This window comes from Pelobates fuscus, chromosome 8 (assembly GCF_036172605.1).
Source record: "Pelobates fuscus isolate aPelFus1 chromosome 8, aPelFus1.pri, whole genome shotgun sequence".
Lineage (NCBI taxonomy): Eukaryota > Metazoa > Chordata > Amphibia > Anura > Pelobatidae > Pelobates > Pelobates fuscus.
Window position 1 is genome coordinate 155,843,979 of NC_086324.1, and position 23,771 is coordinate 155,867,749.

Here is a 23,771-nt window from a genome sequence, read left to right on the forward strand (position 1 = left end):
TTCCTCTTTATACTTGGTTCTAATAAACGATGGGGTTATTTTGCTGCTTTTATCTTGACGGTGTCCCTCCTGTCACTCTACGTATTAGGGGAGTGTATGGGGGCTTTTCTTCTCCCTATCCTTAAAGGGGTTAAACAGTGTTTGCAGCAACGCAGCCAGTTACATTTTAATGGCTATTTTTAGTTTATGGGAGTTAATGATAACCTAACATAATAACTGGGTAATGTAAATAATAGTATTAGGTTACATTAGTATAAAATCAATTACCCATGTCGCTGTGAAAAGTGTTTTACAGTAATTTAGATGGAGGTTTAAAGTTATATGGAATGCTAAAAATGTCCACCATAGTGTCAGTGTAATGAAAAAAAAGAATGCTTTAACTGCAGAATAAAACTTTTTCTCCTGTCTCTCGTTTTTTTCTCCTGTCTCTCGTTTCTCCCATTCCTGACAGCTTCTTAAAAGGAGCCGTCAACCTGAGTTATTTTTAGTAATTTATTCCACCCCTTTGGTGGGAAGCAGATGTGTTCTGGCATTCAGTAAGAGGAATAGGGACAGGGGATGTAATTATGCAAGATGTTCCCAGCTCGGCTCAGTATGATATTATCACACTAGTGTTTCTGTGATGTTATTACTAATTCAAAGAAGTATGCAAATAAAAACACAAACTGGACCACTCTACATAAACTACTTCAGCTTGCTGTATGAAGAATCCCGTTTCAATGGCAGTTTATGAAATTTCCTAATTCTTTATTTTTCTGTGCATAGTGATTACAAACACATCTGTAATGCCACAACAGCATGAAGCAATTGACCTAACAATGATAACAAGGCATGTCAGAAATAGACATTGCACTTTTGTTTTCATGAGTGAACAAGCAAGACTATCACATCTAACTGGTCAATGTGGTAACCTAACCAGGTAGTTTAGACAGGAGGGTTTAAGTGGTTAAAGAAATCAATCAGGCTAGACTGTCCGTTAAATCATGGTAGCAGTGATGCCACTGGGTAGTAGGCATTGTTTAACATAAAAAAAAAAAAAAGGATTAGGGGAGAAACTAGACAACAGAAATAGAGGAGAGAAGAAAAAAAAAGCATAGGAACACTGATCTGCTAACTGGGTAGTAGCTGTACATGCTGGGTTCATCCGATACCCCGAGTAGGCCGCCATATACAGTCCACCTCTGGGTCATGCCACCGTGGTCCATGCCTATAATCTGTTGCAGTTCCTCTGTTCCTGGGTACGTCGTCCGTGGGAGATCGAGCTGGATGGGGAGCTGGCGTCACGTATCTGTGTGCCCTCCATCTCTTCCTGGCAGGACTACGGATCCTAGGGCGGTAAGAGGGTTGACGAGCTCTGTGTTTGTGTGGGTAGCTTGTAGGACGTGTCTAGGCAGTGCAGGCTCGGTGGTCCGCTGGCTCGGCTTTCTCCGCGGTCTCTGGCTGAGTATGTACAGGGAGAGGGGAGGTTGGTGTGAACAGCGCCTCCAAAACTCCTGACGGATGCGATCAAATCGCTACTCGAAGCTCTCTCTCCATCTCTGGATCTCAGAGCTCTCCCAAGATTGTGAGGGTAGTGGCGCGGTGGCCATCTTTGTTTCGGCATGAGGGCTTCGTTTCTGTGGGAGATTTTCCGGTTGCGGAGTGGTGAGCTTCCTCAGTGTGAACCTGTATATCCCCCACCGGTCCAAAGGAGGGGGAGCTGCAAGGCATCAGGTGAGTCATTGTGCAGAGTGTATCCAGTGTCGGGGGATTGGCCGCCTTCCCCGATCACCAAGCCGCAGCTCCTGCTAGGCCACATGTTCCGACAGCAATAACTCGGCTGTTTGATTGAGAAAGAGCTTCCTCAGGTTCCCACTTAGTTTAGCAGTTAACCACCTTCGTATAAGACTGCAAGTGACACGATTTTAGATTCGTTAAGCCAATGTTAAGCTTAGTTTAGCCAGAGCTCTCATAAAACACGTCCAGCCATCTTGGCTGTCAGGCCCCGCCCCGAAATGGCCTATTACTATGAGAAATGTACACTTTTGTTAACCAATTAAGAAACACCTTCCTGACTTTCAATCAGATAACCAGTGAGGTCTTCTTACTTACATTAGCTCCACTGAGTAACGGAAGTGGCAGGTGCACTCGGCTAGATCGTTAATGTCTTCTCTCACAAGTGTCAGTGAACCTGTGCATGCATGCGCAGCCCCAGTGCTCCATAGTAACTGGTCCTCTTTGATACCCGGCTTCATAGACCTCCATTGCCCATCGTCTCGCAGCTCAAAATCAGAAGCTTCTGAATGATGGCGTGGTTTGCAAAGGCTGCAGTCAGAATATCTTCTAACTATTGCAAGGTTTTTTGGTTTTGTTTTTTAGGTATATACCCTCTATGATTACATGCATAAAAATTGCACGAATTCAATGGGGGGTATAAATACTAAATCTTTAATTTTGGTCATTTGTACTGTGGAGTGTTTTTATTTTTAGTTTCTATTAAACTCACCCATGAAGCCCAGAAGCATACAAACACATAGTGGAGGGGGCAACCTACTTCAGGTTACAGGGAGGAAAGGGGTGCACAGAGCTCCCCCTTCCTGTCTTGTCACTCATTGTTTGTGTGGCTCGAGCAGAACCGTAGCAGAAGATGTTCATCTTCCTTTGCCAGGTCTGTCGGCTGCTCCACTCTCTGAGCCGCAGTGTGAGTAAGGTGGTTGGAATGTGACCAAATGTTATAGCCCACCCTCTCTCCACTCTGTTCACAAACTGGTCGTTCAGAGTCTACAGCAGCCATTACACACAGGGCTGAGTAATAAAGCCATGCTACAATATGGGACCAAGTCAGTGGGAGACCAGGGGCAATTTGGGCAACAGGAAATGCACAAGGGAGTTGGAGGTTTAAGGAGGAACCAAAAGGGGACCAGAGGTGAGAAGAGACACACCAGTGATTGGGGTATGGAAAGAAACACAATTGGCAGGCAGGTGTAGACAGACACAAACAGGGGAAAGGGGGTGCAGAGAGACACACAAAGTGTAGGGGATAAGGGAAGACAAACAAGCAAGCAGAGAGACACGGGGGTTAGAGTGACTTTTAAAAAATATTTTTTTATTAGAGCCAGGGGCAGGTGTCCCGAGTGTCAAATAACCTTGGTCCGTCTGTGACCAGATCCAAAGAGTTTGGGTGCACCAGTGGTTACAAAGAATGTTGATTAATTGTTCACAAGAACAATTTTGATCAGTGTTACTATACATTTGAATTGCAAGATTTGTTATGTATAAAATCTACATTTAGAACTGTAAAAATAGTTGAGTTGAGGTATTTTTTTTTATGTAACAATTATGACAATGATCAAAAAATCACTCAATATTGAAATTATACAATGTATAAAAAAACAGCCTGAAAATCTAGCACACAGATTATGTAATCTAATAGAAATATAACAAGTAACATTTGTGGATTGGAAGAAATGAAATTCAGCAACGTTTTTATTGTATGCAGTAAGCAAATCTTAAGTCTTCAAGAATTGTTAACGAACTGTGACTTCAAAACTCTCCACGAAAAGGGAGAGAAGTAAAAAGAAAAATGTCATTATTTCTAGAAAAAAAATGTAAATTAGTTGGACACACATAACATGCACGACTCAGTGAGTGCTTTGATAAACTGAGATTTACCCTTATTTCTTCATATTTTTTAATAGGAAAACCTGATTTTTATACAGTTTACCCAAAACCTACATTTCAGTTTATTTAGTAAAACATATATTGTTTTGTTTACATATTGAAATAATCTCTGTGAATATAGGGAGGAAAAAGATCTATCCGTGTGATCAGTTATGCCAATTGATTATTGTATCCCCCTTAGTACACTGATTAATACTGGCAGCCTTAGAAGGAGAAGTGAATTAGCTTAGTTCAGAGTTTATTAGCTGTTCAGATCCAGTCCCACTTTACCTGCCTCTGTTTCCGTGGAGTTAAATAGGGCCTGATGTTTAAAGCAAATATGTCTTAAGCAATTACATAGATAGAAAAAATAGTTAGATACAAGTAAAAAATAAATTTTGGTAACCACCGTAAAAGAGCTGTCCAACTGAATACTCCACTTTAAATATATTGCCTTGTTTCTTTGATCTCCTATGCTGATAATTGTTTTTAATAGTTGCTGTTGTAAAGTTGGTTCTGGTAAATCATGTGCTCAAATCGCCATCTCCTCTGACAATAAAGATCAGTTATCTCCTTTAAGGAATATTTATTGACCGAAGATTGTCGTGACGATTTATCTGTTTTTCTTTTTAGGTCCGAGGTACTGTCACAGAAAAATGCATGACTATCTCATTAGCCGTGGGCAAAAATACTCAAGAAGGCTTCACACATATGATGTGTGCTGAAGGCACAGTAGGTAAGTCTTAGAAATAAAGCATACGGCTTGTCAGAAACAGGCAGATCACAGTCACCATGGGTTTTGTACTAAACTGAGTATTGAGAAAGGAACTGCATGTTGTAAGTCAAAATAGCCAAGCAGGAAAAGTAGCTCAATTGGAGGCCTCCCCCCCCCGTTTTGGCGTATAATATACAAATATATTATAAGTACTACACTATTTAAAATTTAGCGAAAATAGTCCAACCGCACGTCACCTAGCAGTGTTTATCTGTATATATGTATTTGTTTTTTTGTATGGTTCCCGAATACTTCCAGTCTTGATTACCTCCCCTGTGCAAATGTAGCTCTTGTACATCTGCAAAACAACACGTCTGCTTTATTGAAACCACAATTTAGCAGCGCTGCAGGATGTGTTGGCGCTTTTATAAATGCCAGTAATACAGGGAGTGCAGAATTATTAGGCAAATTAGTATTTTGACCACATCATCCTCTTTATGCATGTTGTCTTACTCCAAGCTGTATAGGCTCGAAAGCCTACTACCAATTAAGCATATTAGGTGATGTGCATCTCTGTAATGAGAAGGGGTGTGGTCTAATGACATCAACACCCTATATCAGGTATGCATAATTATTAGGCAACTTCCTTTCCTTTGGCAAAATGGGTCAAAAGAAGGACTTGACAGGCTCAGAAAAGTCAAAAATAGTGAGATATCTTGCAGAGGGATGCAGCACTCTTAAAATTGCAAAGCTTCTGAAGCGTGATCATCGAACAATCAAGCGTTTCATTCAAAATAGTCAACAGGGTCGCAAGAAGCGTGTGGAAAAACCAAGGCGCAAAATAACTGCCCATGAACTGAGAAAAGTCAAGCGTGCAGCTGCCAAGATGCCACTTGCCACCAGTTTGGCCATATTTCAGAGCTGCAACATCACTGGAGTGCCCAAAAGCACAAGGTGTGCAATACTCAGAGACATGGCCAAGGTAAGAAAGGCTGAAAGACGACCACCACTGAACAAGACACACAAGCTGAAATGTCAAGACTGGGCCAAGAAATATCTCAAGACTGATTTTTCTAAGGTTTTATGGACTGATGAAATGAGAGTGAGTCTTGATGGGCCAGATGGATGGATTGGTAAAGGGTAGAGAGCTCCAGTCCGACTCAGACGCCAGCAAGGTGGAGGTGGAGTACTGGTTTGGGCTGGTATCATCAAAGATGAGCTTGTGGGGCCTTTTCGGGTTGAGGATGGAGTCAAGCTCAACTCCCAGTCCTACTGCCAGTTTCTGGAAGACACCTTCTTCAAGCAGTGGTACAGGAAGAAGTCTGCATCCTTCAAGAAAAACATGATTTTCATGCAGGACAATGCTCCATCACACGCGTCCAAGTACTCCACAGCGTGGCTGGCAAGAAAGGGTATAAACGAAGAAAATCTAATGACATGGCCTCCTTGTTCACCTGATCTGAACCCCATTGAGAACCTGTGGTCCATCATCAAATGTGAGATTTACAAGGAGGGAAAACAGTACACCTCTCTGAACAGTGTCTGGGAGGCTGTGGTTGCTGCTGCACGCAATGTTGATTGTGAACAGATCAAAACACTGACAGAATCCATGGATGGCAGGCTTTTGAGTGTCCTTGCAAAGAAAGGTGGCTATATTGGTCACTGATTTGTTTTTGTTATGTTTTTGAATGTCAGAAATGTATATTTGTGAATGTTGAGATGTTATATTGGTTTCACTGGTAAAAATAAATAATTGAAATGGGTATATATTTGTTTTTTGTTAAGTTGCCTAATAATTATGCACAGTAATAGTCACCTGCTCACACAGATATCCCCCTAAAATAGCTAAAACTAAAAACAAACTAAAAACTACTTCCAAAAATATTCAGCTTTGATATTAATGAGTTTTTTAGGTTCATTGAGAACATGGTTGTTGTTCAATAATAAAATTAATCCTCAAAAATACAACTTGCCTAATAATTCTGCACTCCCTGTATATAAATGAATAGTATAGTCTATATCAGCATGTCGGCATTCTAAATGAAAATGTGCTAAACCAATAGGGCATGCACTTAGCAGGCATTCCATCTCCCATTGGTTGTTAATATAATGGTTGGATATACGGGAGTGTAGTGCTGACACACAAATTGATGAAGAAGGATTAATGCTTGAGGTATTGATCCCTGAATGTTCCAATGCAGAGAATATGAAATGAGAAAGGAACACCTAGTTATTTATCTGTTCCTGATTTCCCGGTTTTGCCAGAATCGGTAGATTGTGCCCAGTTCCTATTTGGACAGTCTTGCTTATTTTCAGGAGCAGTGCTGCACCTCTTCCATTAATCAACTCTTTCTAGACAAAAACAGAGATCAGGAATAGTTCTTATACTACGGTTAGTGCAGGTTTCCAGGGGACTGTGATACAACTTCTCAGGTCTGTTATTTACTGGGTTAAACACACAGTTTAACCCCTTAAGGACGGAGCCAATTGTACAAGTTGTGATCAAAACAAAACGTAAACAAAACCTGGAATTTGCGCTATATGTCTGTCCAACCGTAATTCATTCACCTCTTTCATATTAAGTGCACCCACACTTATTATATATAATTTTGTTCAAGAGAAACAGGGCTTTAATTTAATTTCAAATTTTATATATGAAACCCAATTGAATGTGGATAAAATGTAAACAAGTATAAGACATTAATAAAATGTGTTTATAATTTTGTTCAGTGTATATATAATAAAAAAAATAAAAATATATATATATATATATATAATTATTTTTTTTCACAGATTGCTTTGGTAACTTTTTTTTTTGTTTTTTACGATTTCGCCAGAAGGGGGACTGTCTGTCAGTTTAGGCAGTCCCCCTGCAGGCAGCTGCATAGGCAGCTATGCCTGCCATGTGATTTCTCTTTTTAGTATTATTATTATCCCCATTTATATAGCGCCAACAGATTCCATAGTGCTTTACAACATGAGAGGGGGGATTTTAAAAATAGGACACTTAAAAGAAAACTTAACGGAACAATAGGTTGAAGAGGGCCCTGCTCAAACGAGCTTACAGCTCAGAACGATTACATGGTCCCCGGGGGCCTCAATTGCCGACGGGGGACTGCCTGGGCTATCAGGCAGTCCCCCCAGAAGAGGATCATGGCAGAGGTGAGTATTTGCAGGGCTCTGGGGCTTAAAACCGCAACGGCTTTAAAGCCCATTATATGGGGACGGCATAAAACGTCCTAACGGCGTTAAGGGGTTAAAGTATTAGCCATGTGCACGCTACTAATTTTTGATAAAAATGCTCAATGTCTGCATTTGTAATATATTTTAATATGTACTGTAGTTGTGTCTTCCTTATATTATTATTATTGGCATTTATATAGCGCAAACTTATTCCGCAGCGTTTTCCAATAATATAAAGGGGTAAAATTTAACAACAAATGAGACAATTACAAGATGTAACAGGAGCAATAGGTTGCTTAAACAAGCTTACAGTCTAGAGGATTGTTTTAAAAAAAAACTTTCGCCCTATTTTAGTGAAATTAACACTTTCTTTGCCATTAGATCACTGCTTGCAGTGATCAAAGTTTGAGTACACTCTAACCGTTATTTCACCCAATGCTTTTGTGTTCAGGATGTGATAATGCTAAGCCATGTCAGACTGATCTGACCGTCTTGCAACATGGATTATATAAAGGGGATCCGGTCACTAAGGTCCTGCTTCAGCCACTGACTGGTAAGTAGACAGATCCTCATGTTCTGCATTACTTAATAATTTTTTTTAAATAAGTACAGGCATGAGCAAGCAAATTCGGGGACATATGAGCTTTTAATGCAAAGCATTAGAGTAGTAAGAAAAAAATAAATAAAAAATGATTAGGTGATTGCCAATGGTCCTTGGCCCCTCCACGGTAGGAAAGTTCTGGGCATTAGGATACATTTTACACTTGCTCACCAATTTATAGTTATAGGTTCTAGGGTATGGGAGGGGGTATGTTTACGGTGTTTGAATTTAATTTTTGGGGGTGGGGTCAGATTTGGGTGTTAATTCTATTTGTACGTTCAGGTATCTGTACTCTAATGTACTGTCCTGCATGTCTGCTCCTTTACCTATGCCAACTTGCTGTTGTTGTCGCTAGAATGGTTTGGTAACATGCATGGTAAATGCATATTTTGTGACATTCCAGGTAGGACACACCAGCTGAGGGTGCACTGCAGTGCCTTGGGGTATCCTATAGTGGGCGACTTCACCTACAGCTTTAAGAAAGATGTTGAACCATATCGAATGATGCTTCACGCCTACTATCTGCGAATCCCCGTTGACCCGGAACTCATAGAAGTTACAGCTCCCGACCCCTTCAGGCCAGAAGTGGATCCTTACTGGGTGCCCATCGACACCATCCATCCACTGTGCCAGGCAATGAAACAAATGACTCACAAGGCACTGGTATCTGAAAGAAGCAGACAAATAAACGAACAGGAAAGCTCACGGGAGAAACCAAAAACGATGGAAACAAGCGAAGAGACTGAAGAGCAAAGGGCCGTCTGCCAACAGTGGTTAACGGAGTGGGCGGGCGAATAATACTCTGTGATGTATATTTTACTGTAGCGGAAATCACAGCTGGTTAGTACCAAGTGTTAGTGCACTATTCTCCTAGTTCAGCCGGTGTCTGCAGATCGAGCTCCAGCCTCCCAGCAGCAATATCACTGTTTTACAGCTGTAGGATCACTTGATGCATTGTGTTGGAAGCATCCCCAATGCTATAGAAGTTTACCAGCAGTTTCATTATTAGTGTCTTTGTAACGCTTCCTTTAGTAAGCTAGGATGAAAATCTTCCCTGGCACAATGGACATTTTTTATTTTTTTTATTTTTCCTTCTGTATGTCATGGACTTATATTTATTTTATTTATTTCACTGGGCTCTGACTATAGTGTTAAGATTGGCACATGTTTATGGCAGTGGGTATCATTGGCAGGATCAATGACTATGTTGTGAGTGTCTAAAATGTTTGCTTCTTTTTTCTTCTTCCAAATCTCACCTCCAACAAGTGGAGAATGAGTATTGTAGTTTTGGTTTTACCTGTTCACCCCCCGCCCCCATTTCTCTCCCGCAAAAACACAATTTATTCCTGCAATCACAAGTCACACATTTCGTTGCTTTTCTTTTCATCTTTTGGTTTTAAAACTGTAATGATGATTTTAAGTTATTTTTTTTTTTAACAGTAATAATTTGAAACACAAGGATCCTAATGATGAGTTCTATTTTGTTTCAATTAATCATAGCTCTACGTTTGCACAGATTCTACAGCCTTAAACTTCTAATTTACCCAAGCGGTTAATTCAATAATTGGCCAAACAGATTCACAAGCCTTAAACTTCTAATTTACCCAAGCTGTTAGTTCAATAAATGGCCAAACCGATTCAAAAGCCTTAAACTTCTAATTTACCCAAGCGGTTAGTTCAATAAATGGCCATTTATGCTGTGCTGATAGATTCGACATCAGGGAGAGTTGGAGGTGGCTTGCTGCCATTCTGTCTGATAGAAAGCACTATAGAAAAGGCATAGGATCGATGTCCATAAAGACCAATGCGACTCTATTATGCTTGTCTATGGTATTGCGAGTACAAGTTCTCAATGGTGAATACAAGTTATACCAGGGACAGTTTCTCTTCTAGGAACTCCTTCAGCTGTCCACGATGTTAAAAGTAGCAGCATATAAACAGGGTTTATTTTTTTAAGCAATAGTAACAAAAACTAGCATAAAATGTGGGTGCACTTAAAATAAAAGCCATTTATTCAAGGAGAAATAATAACCATATTCCTCTTTTTAATAAAACTTTTTTTTTTTTTTTTTTACATTTTTCTGATGTTTACGATTCTATTTTGGTGTATGATGTTCTTATCAGTAGGCCCTGAACCCCAATAATTCCACAAAGAGAAGTATAAAAAAATACAATTTAAATTATCCTTCAGTACTTTATTTCTTTTATATAATATTTTTTTTCCCTTCGCCACTAAACCTCATCTGAATGCAATAGGAATCCTAAGGAGACCAAATGTTATGACCTAATTTGTTTGGTTTTAACAGCTATTTATTCCAAAATGAAAATATCTAATATTTTTTTACTTCACTGAAGCCATATAAAAGTCTGTTTCACAGGTGGTCAAAAAGCAGACCTCTAGCTGTTGAGCAACTACAACTACCATGATGCTTTGCCACCCCTGGTCTATTCTGTTTACTGAATCAACCCCTTGCAGCTGGTCAGTTCTGTTCCACCTGTTGTTTGTCTATCTTTGCCCATTTGCTTTGATTACATTTTTAACTGGACTTTTCAAATTAAATCCTACTGATTATTTCTTCCAAAATTAACCTACTGCGTTTAAATGGACTGATGAGTCAAATCTCTCTGCTAAAATGGGAGTTTATTCACTAAACGTGAGTCGGGGTTATCTGAGAACCAAAAAGAAAACTTCTTAATGTCTGATTTTGTCCGTAACTGTCGTTTAAAGGGGAACTGTCTCTCCATGAGGTTTTTAATATATCGTCCTATCCTCTATTATTAACAAATAAGTGTTTGGGAGCTCTGAAAAAATATGAATGATAGAAATCTACACCGCTGTATTTAGCTCTAGTCTGGAATGGAGTGCTTCCCTGTCAATAGTTGTAAGCGCTGTCCTTTTCACCTGGATGTCAGCATAGAAAGAAATTTAAATATTTCCATTTTTTTTTTCTTCTCATTAACAGCGTGTGCCCTGGCTGTGCCTAAACTGAACTGGATTGTGATGCCATTTGCTTAATCTTTAATATACAATTACAAGTAAATGGAGCATCACATGTAAAAAGATTAACACACATTACAGGTGATTTAAAAAAAAAAAAATATATATATATATATCGTTTCTTTAGTGGTGTAATTTCCAAAAAATAATGGTTTCTATTTAAATTCTGATATTGCCACAATTCATGCTTTAATGAATAAACTTAATTTTACACTAGCAGATCCTCTAGCACAGAAGAAGATCGTAAGACGTTTTTTTATTACTCTGTTTTGTTGTTTTTATTTCGTTTTTTTTTTCTTTAAATATATGTTGATAACAAAATCTTTGAAAGTGTAATGCTCTGCGTTTTGAGACTGGAAATATAGCTTCGTTTTTATGTGTGTAAATATATTTTTATTTATTAATTCTGGTTTATTTATAATACATGTGTTGTCCTACCATGTTTTTAGATATACAGCACACATCTATTTTATTCTGTTTTATTACCTCGGTCATTACCTTCATGTTGGCAGCTTATGTGCTTTATATACTGTGTAGTGAAAACACAATTTAAATGTATCCAGATATATAGAATAAACATATAACCGTACATTCTACGTTGCACTTATTTTTATTTTTTTTATATATATATATAATCTTTATTGAAAAGTTTCCTTTTCTTTTTTCTCTTTTCTTTCTTTTTTACATGCATTATTACAAACAGAAAAGAAAACATAGATTAAACATTAAACATTTAGACAATAGGAATAAAATGACATGGGGTATGTATAAAATTATACAGAATATATATATAACCGTACATTCTACGTTGCACTTATTTATTTTTTTATTGTTAACTGTATGTGCATTTGCAAACCCTAAAAGTGAGGCCCTATTCTGTTCCAGATCACTTGTAGAAATTCTCCAAAATCTTCCCCAATGCACAGGTACTGAATATGTGACAGTGTGGTTTTCATAAAAACAGTACAGTTTTTTTTCTAAGAACCGAAGGCTTATTGGAAAGTAAAAATTACCTCTTTAAAGTTCTTTAAAAAAAAAAATAAAAAAATGTAGCATAATCTCAGCTGGAATAACCACTAGATTCACCATATTTCAGTATGCTAGCCACTTTGTAAATACATCACAAACATTCGGAATTAGGCTGTAGAGAACATGTGATGTCAACAGCCAATCCGTGTTTGCTTTGAGTGGCATTTAGCTTTATTATTTTATTATTTATATAGCGCCAACAAATTCCGTAGCGCTGTACAATGGGTGGACTAACAGACACATAATTGAGATCAGACCACTGGACGTACAGGAACAGAGGGGGTTGAGGGCCCTGCTCGATAAGCTTACACTGAATGAAACCGTAAATGAAAAATGTTACACCAAATTAGCTGAGCTTTAAACAATTCTCAACGCAGTTATTTTTTACGCATTGTTATTTTAGGCCTAAAATGGGTAATATCCCAATCCGGCCATGACAATTTTTTTTAAAAAAATTTAATTTAGTTTTGTTTTTAATTGAATTTGGCTTTTTTTTTTTCTTTTTTTTTTCAGTTACATTTTATTGATAGTTATGGCACATGTCATGAATAACATCAATATAAAATGCCATGTACATACAAACAGCAGGTTGATGTACAATGCAAAAAATAATTGGGACAGATTGCAACAATACGATATACTAATAATAAATAATATTAGTATGAGAAAGCACCTATTCTCTAAGTTATGCGTTGTACCCATTAACACTCCACTGAATCGTGTCTTGGGTCAAAACGTTGGCTTAAGAATAGGGCACGTAAACATTCTTCCAGTAGGCATTGCCATATGAAAGAGATAAAAAAATATCGTGCTTTGTGTACGAGTTAAGTCACATGCCATAAAAAAAAAGATTGAGTTACCTAATGGGAAGAGAGTGAGGGAGAGAGAAATATAGAAGAAGAGATAAGACAAAAAGAGAAGGAAAGGGTCCTGATAGAATATGAGGCATGAAAAGGAATGGCTTTCCTAAAGATCGAATGGTATGCCCTGGTGAGCAAACAAAAACATTGCCCAGGGCAAACTGGAAGATCTGAATCCTAGCACGCATCGCTAGTAGGATCATCCCCAAATAGTGAATCCAGTCTATGAGCAAGTTTGTTCCACCGGAACCAAAGAAATGAAGTAGAAATTCTAAAAATAGTAATAAAAGAAACATAAATAAATTAAACTAAACTATTCAACCCCTCCCCCCCTCATTTAAAGCAGGAAATGGTACAGTATAAGGACCCAGTATATGCACAACAGGGTTACAAGTCTGGGGGACCATAATATATTATACACTATAGTGCACAACTCCACAGAGATGAGATAGCCTTCCCTCAATGTTTGCCATATTCCTTTTTATTTTACATTTTATTTATTTTTCCTGGCTACACTAATATTCAGCACTTAAGAAAGAAGCACAAAGAATCCATAGAGAGCACTATATTTTATTTATTTTTAAATTTTCGGCTGGACTGTACCAACGTTGGACTTCTGGCTCACACTACATACCTGCCAACCAGCGCCACTTCACACATCCTTGAGTGGGGATTATTCCACTTCACGCACTCAATATCCGAGCTCTGTAAAGTGTGAGTAATACTAATTACTACTATTTTATTATTTTACCCTGTCTACATACTGTACCATTGGAGTCTTGTTTTTGTTTTCGTTCTGCATATGTTCCACTGAACTACAAGTATTTTCAAGTACCTTCCATATTTACGTGGATTATATCATTCTGGACTTATGATAAGGTTTTGGACTTATATGTATATTTTTAAGTGATTCAGGGGCACCCTTTCTTCTGTTTTGTGTTATTTTTTGTATTCCCTCTACGTCACTGAAAAGGACATCATGGAATCAGCAGAACTCTATAAGACGGTCCAGGCTTTTTGCGGGATCATCATAGTGGAACAGCGGCCCCCTGACCAGCCCTGACCCCCTACAAAGCCTCCTGCACCTTCACTTCACCAATAAAATACTTTAATGTCTCTAGCATTGCTGGCCACTTGTCATGAGTCGATCATGACACTGGTCTGCCAGAGCCCACATCATCAAGGACCATCAAGACTCTGGAAAAGAAACACTCTCCAGACCTCCCACCAAGACCCGGAGGTGAAGGCCCATGCATTCCATCACCAATCACATCCGGCAATTTGGAAACAAGGCATCATTCTCTAGCACTATAGGTATAGGCAGGTATGGTCTCTCGGTCTGTCTCTCTGATATCCTGCTATTACCAGGAGCATAAGCCGAAGAGAAATAAAGCATAGCAGGTTTACATTTCATCACAGAGAGGGAAGGGGGAGAGCCAAATCAAAATGAAGTGTTTAATAAACTGGAACTTGTGCACGAAAATCCGGATAGCCCCCACCGATCAGAAAGTGGGGAAGAGCGGGGCTTTTGTCACTGTTTGTTTGCAGCAATATTGATCAATAGTGGAGTCAACCTACTGGGAGAGCATGGCCTCTTAGCCAAGTTACAGGTCTCGCAGTGAGCAGTAGGCCCCAGAGGTTGTAAACAGGGTTTCCAAAGGGGAATCTTAACAAAACGCTTGGCAAAATCAGGGGGCTCAACCTCACATTGAAAGGTTTAAAAATGTGAAGGAATGCATTCTATAAAATATAAAACATAGATTTCTTTAGCATGCATAAATACAGACATGGCAGTGTTTAGGAGAACTTATAGTACTAAAATCAAAATAAAGGGAAAAGGTAACTGTCCTTATCGAGCCCTTCGATAGGACATAAGCTTTAGACAATTTGTTACCATAAATAGAGAATGTGGGGTGAGCAATACATCAAATAATTGGTATTAATATAATTTTCTTATTGTCAAAGTGGCAAAACACCTCCACTTTTTAAATCTATATAGTGAAATTAAATCCGAAACCATGAAATAAAAAATGTCAACTCAAATGTGTTGTTTGACTTAAGCTTTGCAGTTTTGCTGAAATGATAACCAGTGAAGATTATACGGCCAGAGAGCCACTAGATGGTGATAGAGGTTTGATCAACTTAAGATAACTAAACTCAACCATGAAAGGACCACTCTAGACACCATAACAACTTTATCTCTGTGATTATTTCTAAAGCATTTTGTCAATGGGGCCCAGCTGATACCCTTAAGCTATTATTGGCACCCCCTGAAATGTTTCCATATTGAAGCCTTGGTCAGAGGAAGAGACAGAGAGGTCAGGAGGACAGGTGATGTCGAGATCACTTTGCTGTTAAACACCTGGAAAACAGTTTAACTCCATAAGCTATGATAGCCGAGCACCTATACACCATGACAACATTAAGTTATGTCTTTTAAGCATCTGAACCTTCAGGCTGTACTGTGAAAAAGAATCATGTCTAAAATTTGTTTCAAATTGTGTGCACGCTCACTTCCATAATAAAATAAAATTAAATGTATATATTTTTTCTGAGATTGCTCAAAATAATCTCTCCAGGTACATATTAAGCAGAAAATTGTTTAGGTTCAAATATGTTTTATTAGTAAGTATTTACATGTAATTATATGAGAAGCAAAACACAATTAAATATCACCATTTTCTGATACAATAAAAATAAATTAAAGGTCTGACAGGGCTCAGGTACCTCTCCTGTAAATGGATATACAAAACTGAGATCTATACCTCTTGAATGCAATAAAAAAAAAATATTCTTCTATAGCTTTGTCAGGGTCAAAGGTACTTGTGAGGTATATAGGTAGGTATGTGTTACATGATTTGGTGTCAAATGGACACTGTAACTGCTTTGCTTTATCTCACTGAAGTGGATACAAAGTCTAAAGTCCATTGGCACAATTCTTTTTAAAGTTAAAACAAAACAAAACACTATAGGCACCCAGACAGCTTCATCTCATTGAAGTGGTCTGGGTGCAGCGTTCCTGTTCCCTTAACCTTGCAGTGTAAAACATTGCAGTTTTAGAGAAACTGCATTATTTAAATTGCAAGGTTAAGACTGCTTCTTGTGGCTGTCTACCAGACAGCCACTAGAGTTGCATTCTACAGTTTAACGATGCTGCACGTCCTTACGCTGTGCATGAGGACATCCGGCATGTTGAAAAGCTCTATGGTAAAACTTTGTCAATGCTTTCGTATGGGGAAGGTCTAATCTGTCTGTGGTGTAAGTCGTGCATGTGTATTAGGTTCCACCCATTGGCTGACTTTGACTAAGGAGGACCCCAACCAGCACTGGAATCAGGTAAGTACACCTGAGTGGGGGGAGTGGCATAGGGTTCCTATAGTGTTAGGAATTCAGCTTTGTATTCCAAAAACTAGTGTTCCTTTAATGCTATACAAGAATCCCATGAGCCTCTTCCAGCATATCAGTTTGGAAAGAGAGGTTGAATTAATGGTACTGTCCGGAAGTATTGTTCCCACTAATATCTAACAGGCACTGCTCTGCACAGCATCAGTCACACCATGCTGGGTTTTAAAGCTTGGTTTGACATCACTTCACCGTGCAGTATGGGATTGAAAAATATGATCCATCCATTGAAACAGCATGCCAATTATGATAGATATTTCTATAGTAGATACGAAATTCAATCTATACCTCACAGATGGTGAGCACTCAGAAGTGTTCGTTATAATGCAGATTCGTAAAGATAACCAATATATAAATATATATATACAGTCTTTTTCACACTTTACAATGTTAAGTTTACATTTTTTATTTGCATAGAATATAATATATTTTATTTTATTCCACCCAGTAACATGGATATAATTAGACGAGATACATTGTATAAATTGCTATTTTCCTATGGAATACTTCTAGAGTTCTATGATGAAATATAGGCTGGAGCTCCTCTCAGAATGTAGGTTCTATCAGTAATGTCTGGTGATGGTGCCAATCTCAGGAGAGAAGATATGTCATCACGATGCAGAAGAAGATGGAATGAAACAGGAGCTTTGAACGAGGAGCAGAGGAAACTGTAGCTGCAGGGACAGATAATGAACTGTGTTAAAATCAGGATGAATACAATAGTTTAACACTCTGCCAGATAGAAATGTGTATTCTAAAATAAAATGAATTTGACATAAGCACTTTGAATATCTTCTGGATCATACATGGTCAACCTTCTAAACTCAGGTAGAACAGCAGGACTGAACCAATATATAGGCCCACTATTCAAAAAACACATATAACCACATGTGAAACACATGTATGGACCCACCTTACATAAGCACACAGAACATGCGTGCTCTAGACTGGAGACATTATATGGCTTCATGCTACAAGAGTTTGTATAAACCTCTGCTAGACATCAAATCATATATAGATCTAAATTGTAAAAGCACATTGAATATTTATTGGACTGGAACAACACATATTCGGTTACTTTGAACCTTGACAGCTGAATCCAATGTCCAAAAAGGGATAAAGGAGACTTTGTCACCAAGTACAATGAGATATGCTACACTTCTGCTGGTCCACATGTATAGTTGCACTAAACAGTAACACATGCTACATCTGCGGAACTGATCTGGAACTCATTATAAAATACATTTGACCATGTTATCCAACATGGCACCTGCATGTGATAACGTAGTATCACATCACTCAGTCTGAGTTATTCTTGATATAAAGGTTAGGCAACTCAGGCATCATGAAAATCTGGAACAATTTAACTTAATGTTATCTGAATGTAGATTTCAATAACTTTTAGTGCTACATGAATGTTACAGTCAATGTTGTATATCTGTAAACTTGGGAATATAGGAAACATGTCAGATTATCAAGGCATATTTTTAGATATGGCCAAGCTTCATGTTATATATAATGGATCATTTTTGGAGTTCTACTTGACTATCAAATAATACACAATCATAAAACAATGCAGTTATTATAGATATTGAGATAATCTTTGGACGTTGGCAGTCTGTGTGGAAGAATTACTTTAAAGGTTCTCTTACTTTTCTTAGTTGTAGTTGGCACGGTGCTGTTAGCAGAGTCCCGAATTCCTCCTTGGATTCCTAATCCAAGCCTGTCTAGGTCAGACTGCTTTTGAGCCTGAATCCAAGCGCTAATTACTGTATTGTTCTGCTGAGCCTTCAGATCAGCTATGTTACTGCCAAGTAGTCCCAGAACATCGTCCACTGTTAGACTCTACAAAATATTATCAGATATGGTCATAGGAAGCAAAATGGCATTATATGTGTTAGAATGTCATTAGCATATAATGCTTTACATTCCATGAGTACAGTGATTTCCTTAAATGGTTTTACTACGATAGAGGACAATGTATGTCCATGTAATCCAAGGATGTCCACCTACAGCCTTCTGGCTGTTGTTTGACCAAAAGTTCACGAGTTCTTTGTCACCAAACCTTTGTTCTAAACCATATATTTAGTAATGGATTCCACATGGAGAGGAACTTATGCTATAGGTCATTCATGAGTACTATGTTATGTTTGTACGGTATATTTATATTTTCTTCTGTTAGAGTGTTAAATAAATGTAACAATCGAATACTATACAATCGTAGCTCATTCCATAAAATAAAAAATGGAAAATTGTGAAGATCACCATCTTGGAACAATAGTGTGTTCTGCAACATTTGATGTTCTTGCTCAATCATATGATGGCTGTCAATACTGTATCTCAGTGCTGTCCAAACTTGGCCCTCCAACTGGCATAGAACTAAGAGGAAGGTATTTCACTAAACGCTGGATGGCCAAGTTTTGGACACTTGTGCTACATGTGATTTCTGTAACAAAGTTTATAGGAAACAGATCATTAATGAAACAAGGGTTCTTGGTTTCTAGGTGAGCTGTGGCTTTGGTGTCAGGTCTCCAACTTGCTTAATAAAAAAAATCTTGTATTTCTTCATGGTCAGTCTCAAATCACTTGAGTAATAACACAACTCTGACAAATCATGTGGACTACTTTTTTCTAGGAAAGGCATGCCATTGTGGGTGTTCAAGTATAAGCAAATAACTATTGCAACTAATGCAATTTTGTTGTGCTCTGCGAGTCAATGTTTTATGATTTTGAAAAAAAAATAGTTTAGAATGATCAGGGTAAATTTTAAATCCAGAAATGAAAGCCACTTTACTTTTTATGAATTTTAATGTTAGCTACTGGTTAATTTGAATAGGGTAGAAATATAGTTTACGTTTCATTGCGATGGGTGCCTTATCTTTTTAATAGAAAAGCATAGTTTATGCTTTAAACATTTATGCTCTTCAAACATCAAGACAACAAAGGGTTTTCTCCATTTAACCATGGGTTGACAACCAAAATACTGAGCAGGAGACCAGACTACCAACTAGACAAATATTGCATATTGCGAATTTGCCAAAATTAAAATTATAACCCCTGATATTTTTTCCTGATTTGTTTCATGTTTTTATGATGATTGTATGCTATAGAGTAGAAGGTGTACATAGCTTTGTTGCTCTGTATTTATATTAGCTGCCTGAAATATTTGGGTATGGCAGTCAAGCAAAATCAGGAGGGTCTACGGCAGTTCTTTCTTGATATAGATAATATTTTATCGTTACACTTTGGGCCTTTGATTCATAGGAAAAGTCATTACATTTTATACTCACCATCACCGAGCTTTGCTTTAAGCTTGTAAATGTACCAATATCCATGCTAACATTTTGCTTGGCAAAGAGCTTTAGATCAGCAGCAGGGGCACCACCTGGCATGTGACACAGAATTAAAGAATAATTTATCTAATCCCAACCATAAACATTCACAAACACTTTGTTACTTAAGCAGTCCAGAGCCTGCAATTGGAAATGTGTTTAATATGACAGCACCGACTGATTGCAGTGCTTCTTTGCAGACTGCACAAAATGTCTGTGGTGCATGATACATTTTCAGACCTCTACAAAATGTTACTCACTGCCCATATATTAAAATCTGGTTAAAGGGGATCTTCCCAAATAGACATCCGCCAATGAATGGGCCTCTTAGATTTTCCCACCATCATGTACGATACTTTGCAGCTTTACGTTGCTACATAATTTCCTTACCGAGATATGGTTTCATGAGGTTGTAAAAGGCAGGTATTTGACCACTGTAGTTCTGGAAAGATACGTTGGCTTTGAGGTACAGTGCATCCTTCACGTTCTGGTTACAGCTAGAGATAGTCAAAGGCTGTGCCTCGCTGTAGGTCAAAAATACACACAAGCATATTATAAAAAATGAAAATATTTGGTAGGCATGCAGTAGGTATTTTGATGCATATTTGAAAAATCTGTTTTATTTCACTTATCAAAATCACCTCCTCAATAATTATAAATTTAACATTAGCAGGGTGTGAATTTTCTGGTATTCAAGGTGAATTTCAAACTTTAGGCAAAAAACCTTTTCCAAGTCAGCTATGTAATAAAATGTGAAATTCAATTTGAATTACTGATAATTGTCACTTTATTGAATATTTACGTGCATTTGGCAGGATCATAAGCGTTGACTCTCCCTGTATTTTTACTGAGTAAAAGCTAAATTTTAGGAGCATCTCGCTTTTCCCACAGCATCTGACAAATAAACGGCCTTTATTTATTTATTTATTGTGTGAAAGATCTAATAAATGAATCGGACTGACCTGATGGCAGCTGCTGTGATGAGATTCAGTTGTGTGCTGGTCAGAAGGCAGATGTAGTTACTGCTAATAGCATTCAAGGCAAGACCATTGATGGATTGGGCTGAGTCTGTATATTTCCCTATATATATTGCAGCCTAGAGGGATAAAGAATGCAACATACTATGTATTTATATACATTTCTATACATATATGACATTAAAATAAAATGTAACATTATTGGAGGCTCTATCCTAAAGTCAAACCCACTTGGAAAAGGGCTGATACTTTTCAGGAGATGCAGGTGGGTAAATTAAATATCTTGATACAAGTGTCCCGTAATGTGCACACAGCAATCCTTCTTGGATATTGTATATTATGGAGCAGGGAGAGGTGGCCTTTTTTTTTTTTAATTTTTTTTTTTTAAATGTGCTAAAAGCTTTAATCTGCATCGCCAAAGTAATAAGTATATAAAAGGTAGTTGTTTTGTGTTGAGTTACTAGGCAATGCCTATATTAACTAACAAGACATTGGAGATTCATGTGTTGTGTACAGGACCATAACGAGTCGGTAACGATTTATCACAATGTCACAGACCGTTTTGTATCTTATTTTGGCATTTTATTGGTGCAAATTATTATAAATTGTTTTTGTCTATTGCTTCTTTTGTGCCCTAACAATAATTATTTTAAAGGGACACTATAGTCACCAGAACAACTACAGCTTAATGTAGTTGTTCTGGTGAGTATAATCATGACCTGCAGGCATTTTCATGCAAACACTGCCTTTTCAGAGAAAAGCCAGTGTTTACATTGTCTCCTAGGGACACCTCCAAGTGGCTACTGGAGGTGTTTTCTGGGGCAGTGCTGCCGTTCAGCGTCTCTACGCTCTGCATGGAGACGCTGAATTTTGCTCATAGAGATGCATTGATACAATGCATCTCTATGAGGAGGTCCTGATTGTACAAAACGCTGTTTCGCCCCGCCCCCATCCCGCCTCCTTGACGATTTATAGCAATCCAATGGTTTCCTTATGGGAAAGCATTGGATCAGCTAAAAATCTGACATTCTGATGACGTCACCAAGGAGGCGAATCGGGGTCAGGGCCAGCACTAGCGGACCTGCTCGGTGTTGGAAATAAGGTAAGTTTTAACTCCTTCTAAGGGGGATAAGCCACCTAAAAGGTGGTTTTATCACTATGGGGTCAGGAATACATGTTTGTGTTCCTGACCCTATAGTGTTCCTTTATTGTTTGACATATCATAATATTACAGCTTTATCTATCATTCCATGGCTTTTTCCTTGAGAAGCATTCTAATTCTTGTTTTTTCACCACTCAAATTTTCTTTGTCTTTTTTCAACCAAGGGATATGATACCAACCTTGGTCTGTTATATAACAAGAATTTTATTTCACTTACTTGGCTGTCAGTTGGTCCAGTTTGAAGCAAGCTGGCCAGCATGTCCACTGAGGTTATATTCCACTTTGCAATGTCACTTGCTGTGCACAGGAACGCTATAGATCCTAAGTCAGGAATCACAGTCTCAGGATATCCATTTGGGTAAGCCTATGGAATGACACGCAACAAGCTTTAAATTCCGTGTTAATTACAGAACTGGATAAAACAACGGAAATCTACAATGTATACATGTTACGCATTTTGACATCCTGTCCTTGCTTGCGAAACACATCTCTCTGTGTGGCTAATTACCTGGTCCAACTTATTCTTCAAGACTGCAAGTTGTTCATCGGTAAATGGCATATTGGTGAAACTACTCAAGTAAGCTACCAAGATTGTATAATTTAAGCAGGCCTCTAACTGATCAGTGGTGTAAAGGAGAGGAAGAAGAGAATTTGTAACATTGTCCGCTGTAATCTGCATGCCATCAGGGCAACCTAGAAGACAGAATAAGGAGAGATATAAACTCAACATACACTGAAGATAATTAAAGAGCATTTTGACAACTGTTGGAGGAGTCGCGTCCAACTAGCTCCAGTTGTTCCCAATTACAATACCATTTTTTCCAAGGTCCTTCATCTGTACTAAGTGCAGTTACCTTCATATATACATGGATGGAAGGTATGTGTCAACGTTCTAAATGGGAAATAATCAACAGGAACATTCCACTTGTTACCATGTTGATTGCCCCACTCTTAGAACGTTGCCCTATATTTGCTTTTTATACAATTCCACCATTATCTCTATATAGTGGGCTTTTCAAATTTATTGAAAAGAAGAGCTAACATAAAATGTTATTTATTTTGGAAAATATGTTCTAACTTGCTGTTTTCAGTCATTTTTGAACTGCCCAATGACGTTATAACGACCCATAAAAGGTAATTCAGTGTCACCATAATGTTGAAAACGTACTTGCAGCTCGTCGTGTTCTCAACGGATATAGATTCTTGACGATGGAAGTGATCTGCTTTTTGGACAATGTGGAGTTTTGTATGACGCCCGTCATCCAAGAAGTTATAACGCCCTGTTGTAGAACCACAAATTATATTGCTGATAAATCTCACACCAGGACTAATTCAATGTAAGGCTGGTAATATAGAGTGATGGGGATGCGGGGCTACATCAAAATCAGTACTGAGGCTTTCATTTTTTTTTAATCCTCCCATTTCAAATGGAAAAATTTTAATGAATAACTCGGGGCAAATCCACAAAATTCTAACTTTCTTGAGAGACCAAGTTCACACCATCCTTGCGGTTACCATTACATTGTAGAGTTAGATTTGTGCCATAATGAACCAAATACAGATAAAAGGTCTGTAACTCTATATTAAAAAAAAAAAAAATTCACACTATTGGCATGGGCATTTTTTAATTGTACATCGATGAATAAATGTCATTATCACAAATAATGGAAGCCAAGATCTTAACTATATCAGTGGCTATTACAAATATAATGATTGGCCCCATAATTTAATGTTAAACCTAAATAACCACAGATTAGTTTGTCTCCGTTGTTCTAATGATTCAATTGGAATTTGACATGAAATCGTGTTTGCTGTAAGCTCTATAATAAACTACACTTCCCATGATTAGATGTGACATCTTCATGTTGCCAAA

At 38.0% G+C, this 23,771-nt stretch overlaps 2 protein-coding genes across 2 annotated transcripts in view; one reads left to right on the plus strand and one right to left on the minus strand.

Moving 5' to 3' along the window:
* The window catches only part of RPUSD1 (RNA pseudouridine synthase domain containing 1), a 28,510-nt gene extending 19,319 nt beyond the window's left edge, over positions 1-9,191 (plus strand). The window contains exons 4-6 of the mRNA XM_063428947.1: positions 4,273-4,375; positions 7,989-8,090; positions 8,542-9,191. Coding sequence (XP_063285017.1) covers positions 4,273-4,375; positions 7,989-8,090; positions 8,542-8,936 — 600 coding nt within the window. The 3' untranslated portion in view covers positions 8,937-9,191. The remainder of the gene's footprint in view (positions 1-4,272; positions 4,376-7,988; positions 8,091-8,541) is intronic.
* A 7,626-nt stretch (positions 9,192-16,817) lies between these two features.
* Positions 16,818-23,771, minus strand: part of MSLN (mesothelin) — a 40,704-nt gene continuing 33,750 nt past the window's right edge. The window contains exons 30-37 of the mRNA XM_063430463.1: positions 23,067-23,178; positions 22,407-22,591; positions 22,116-22,262; positions 20,722-20,855; positions 20,150-20,283; positions 19,718-19,812; positions 18,080-18,272; positions 16,818-17,101 (exon numbers count right to left, since the gene is read on the minus strand). Coding sequence (XP_063286533.1) covers positions 17,019-17,101; positions 18,080-18,272; positions 19,718-19,812; positions 20,150-20,283; positions 20,722-20,855; positions 22,116-22,262; positions 22,407-22,591; positions 23,067-23,178 — 1,083 coding nt within the window. The 3' untranslated portion in view covers positions 16,818-17,018. The remainder of the gene's footprint in view (positions 17,102-18,079; positions 18,273-19,717; positions 19,813-20,149; positions 20,284-20,721; positions 20,856-22,115; positions 22,263-22,406; positions 22,592-23,066; positions 23,179-23,771) is intronic.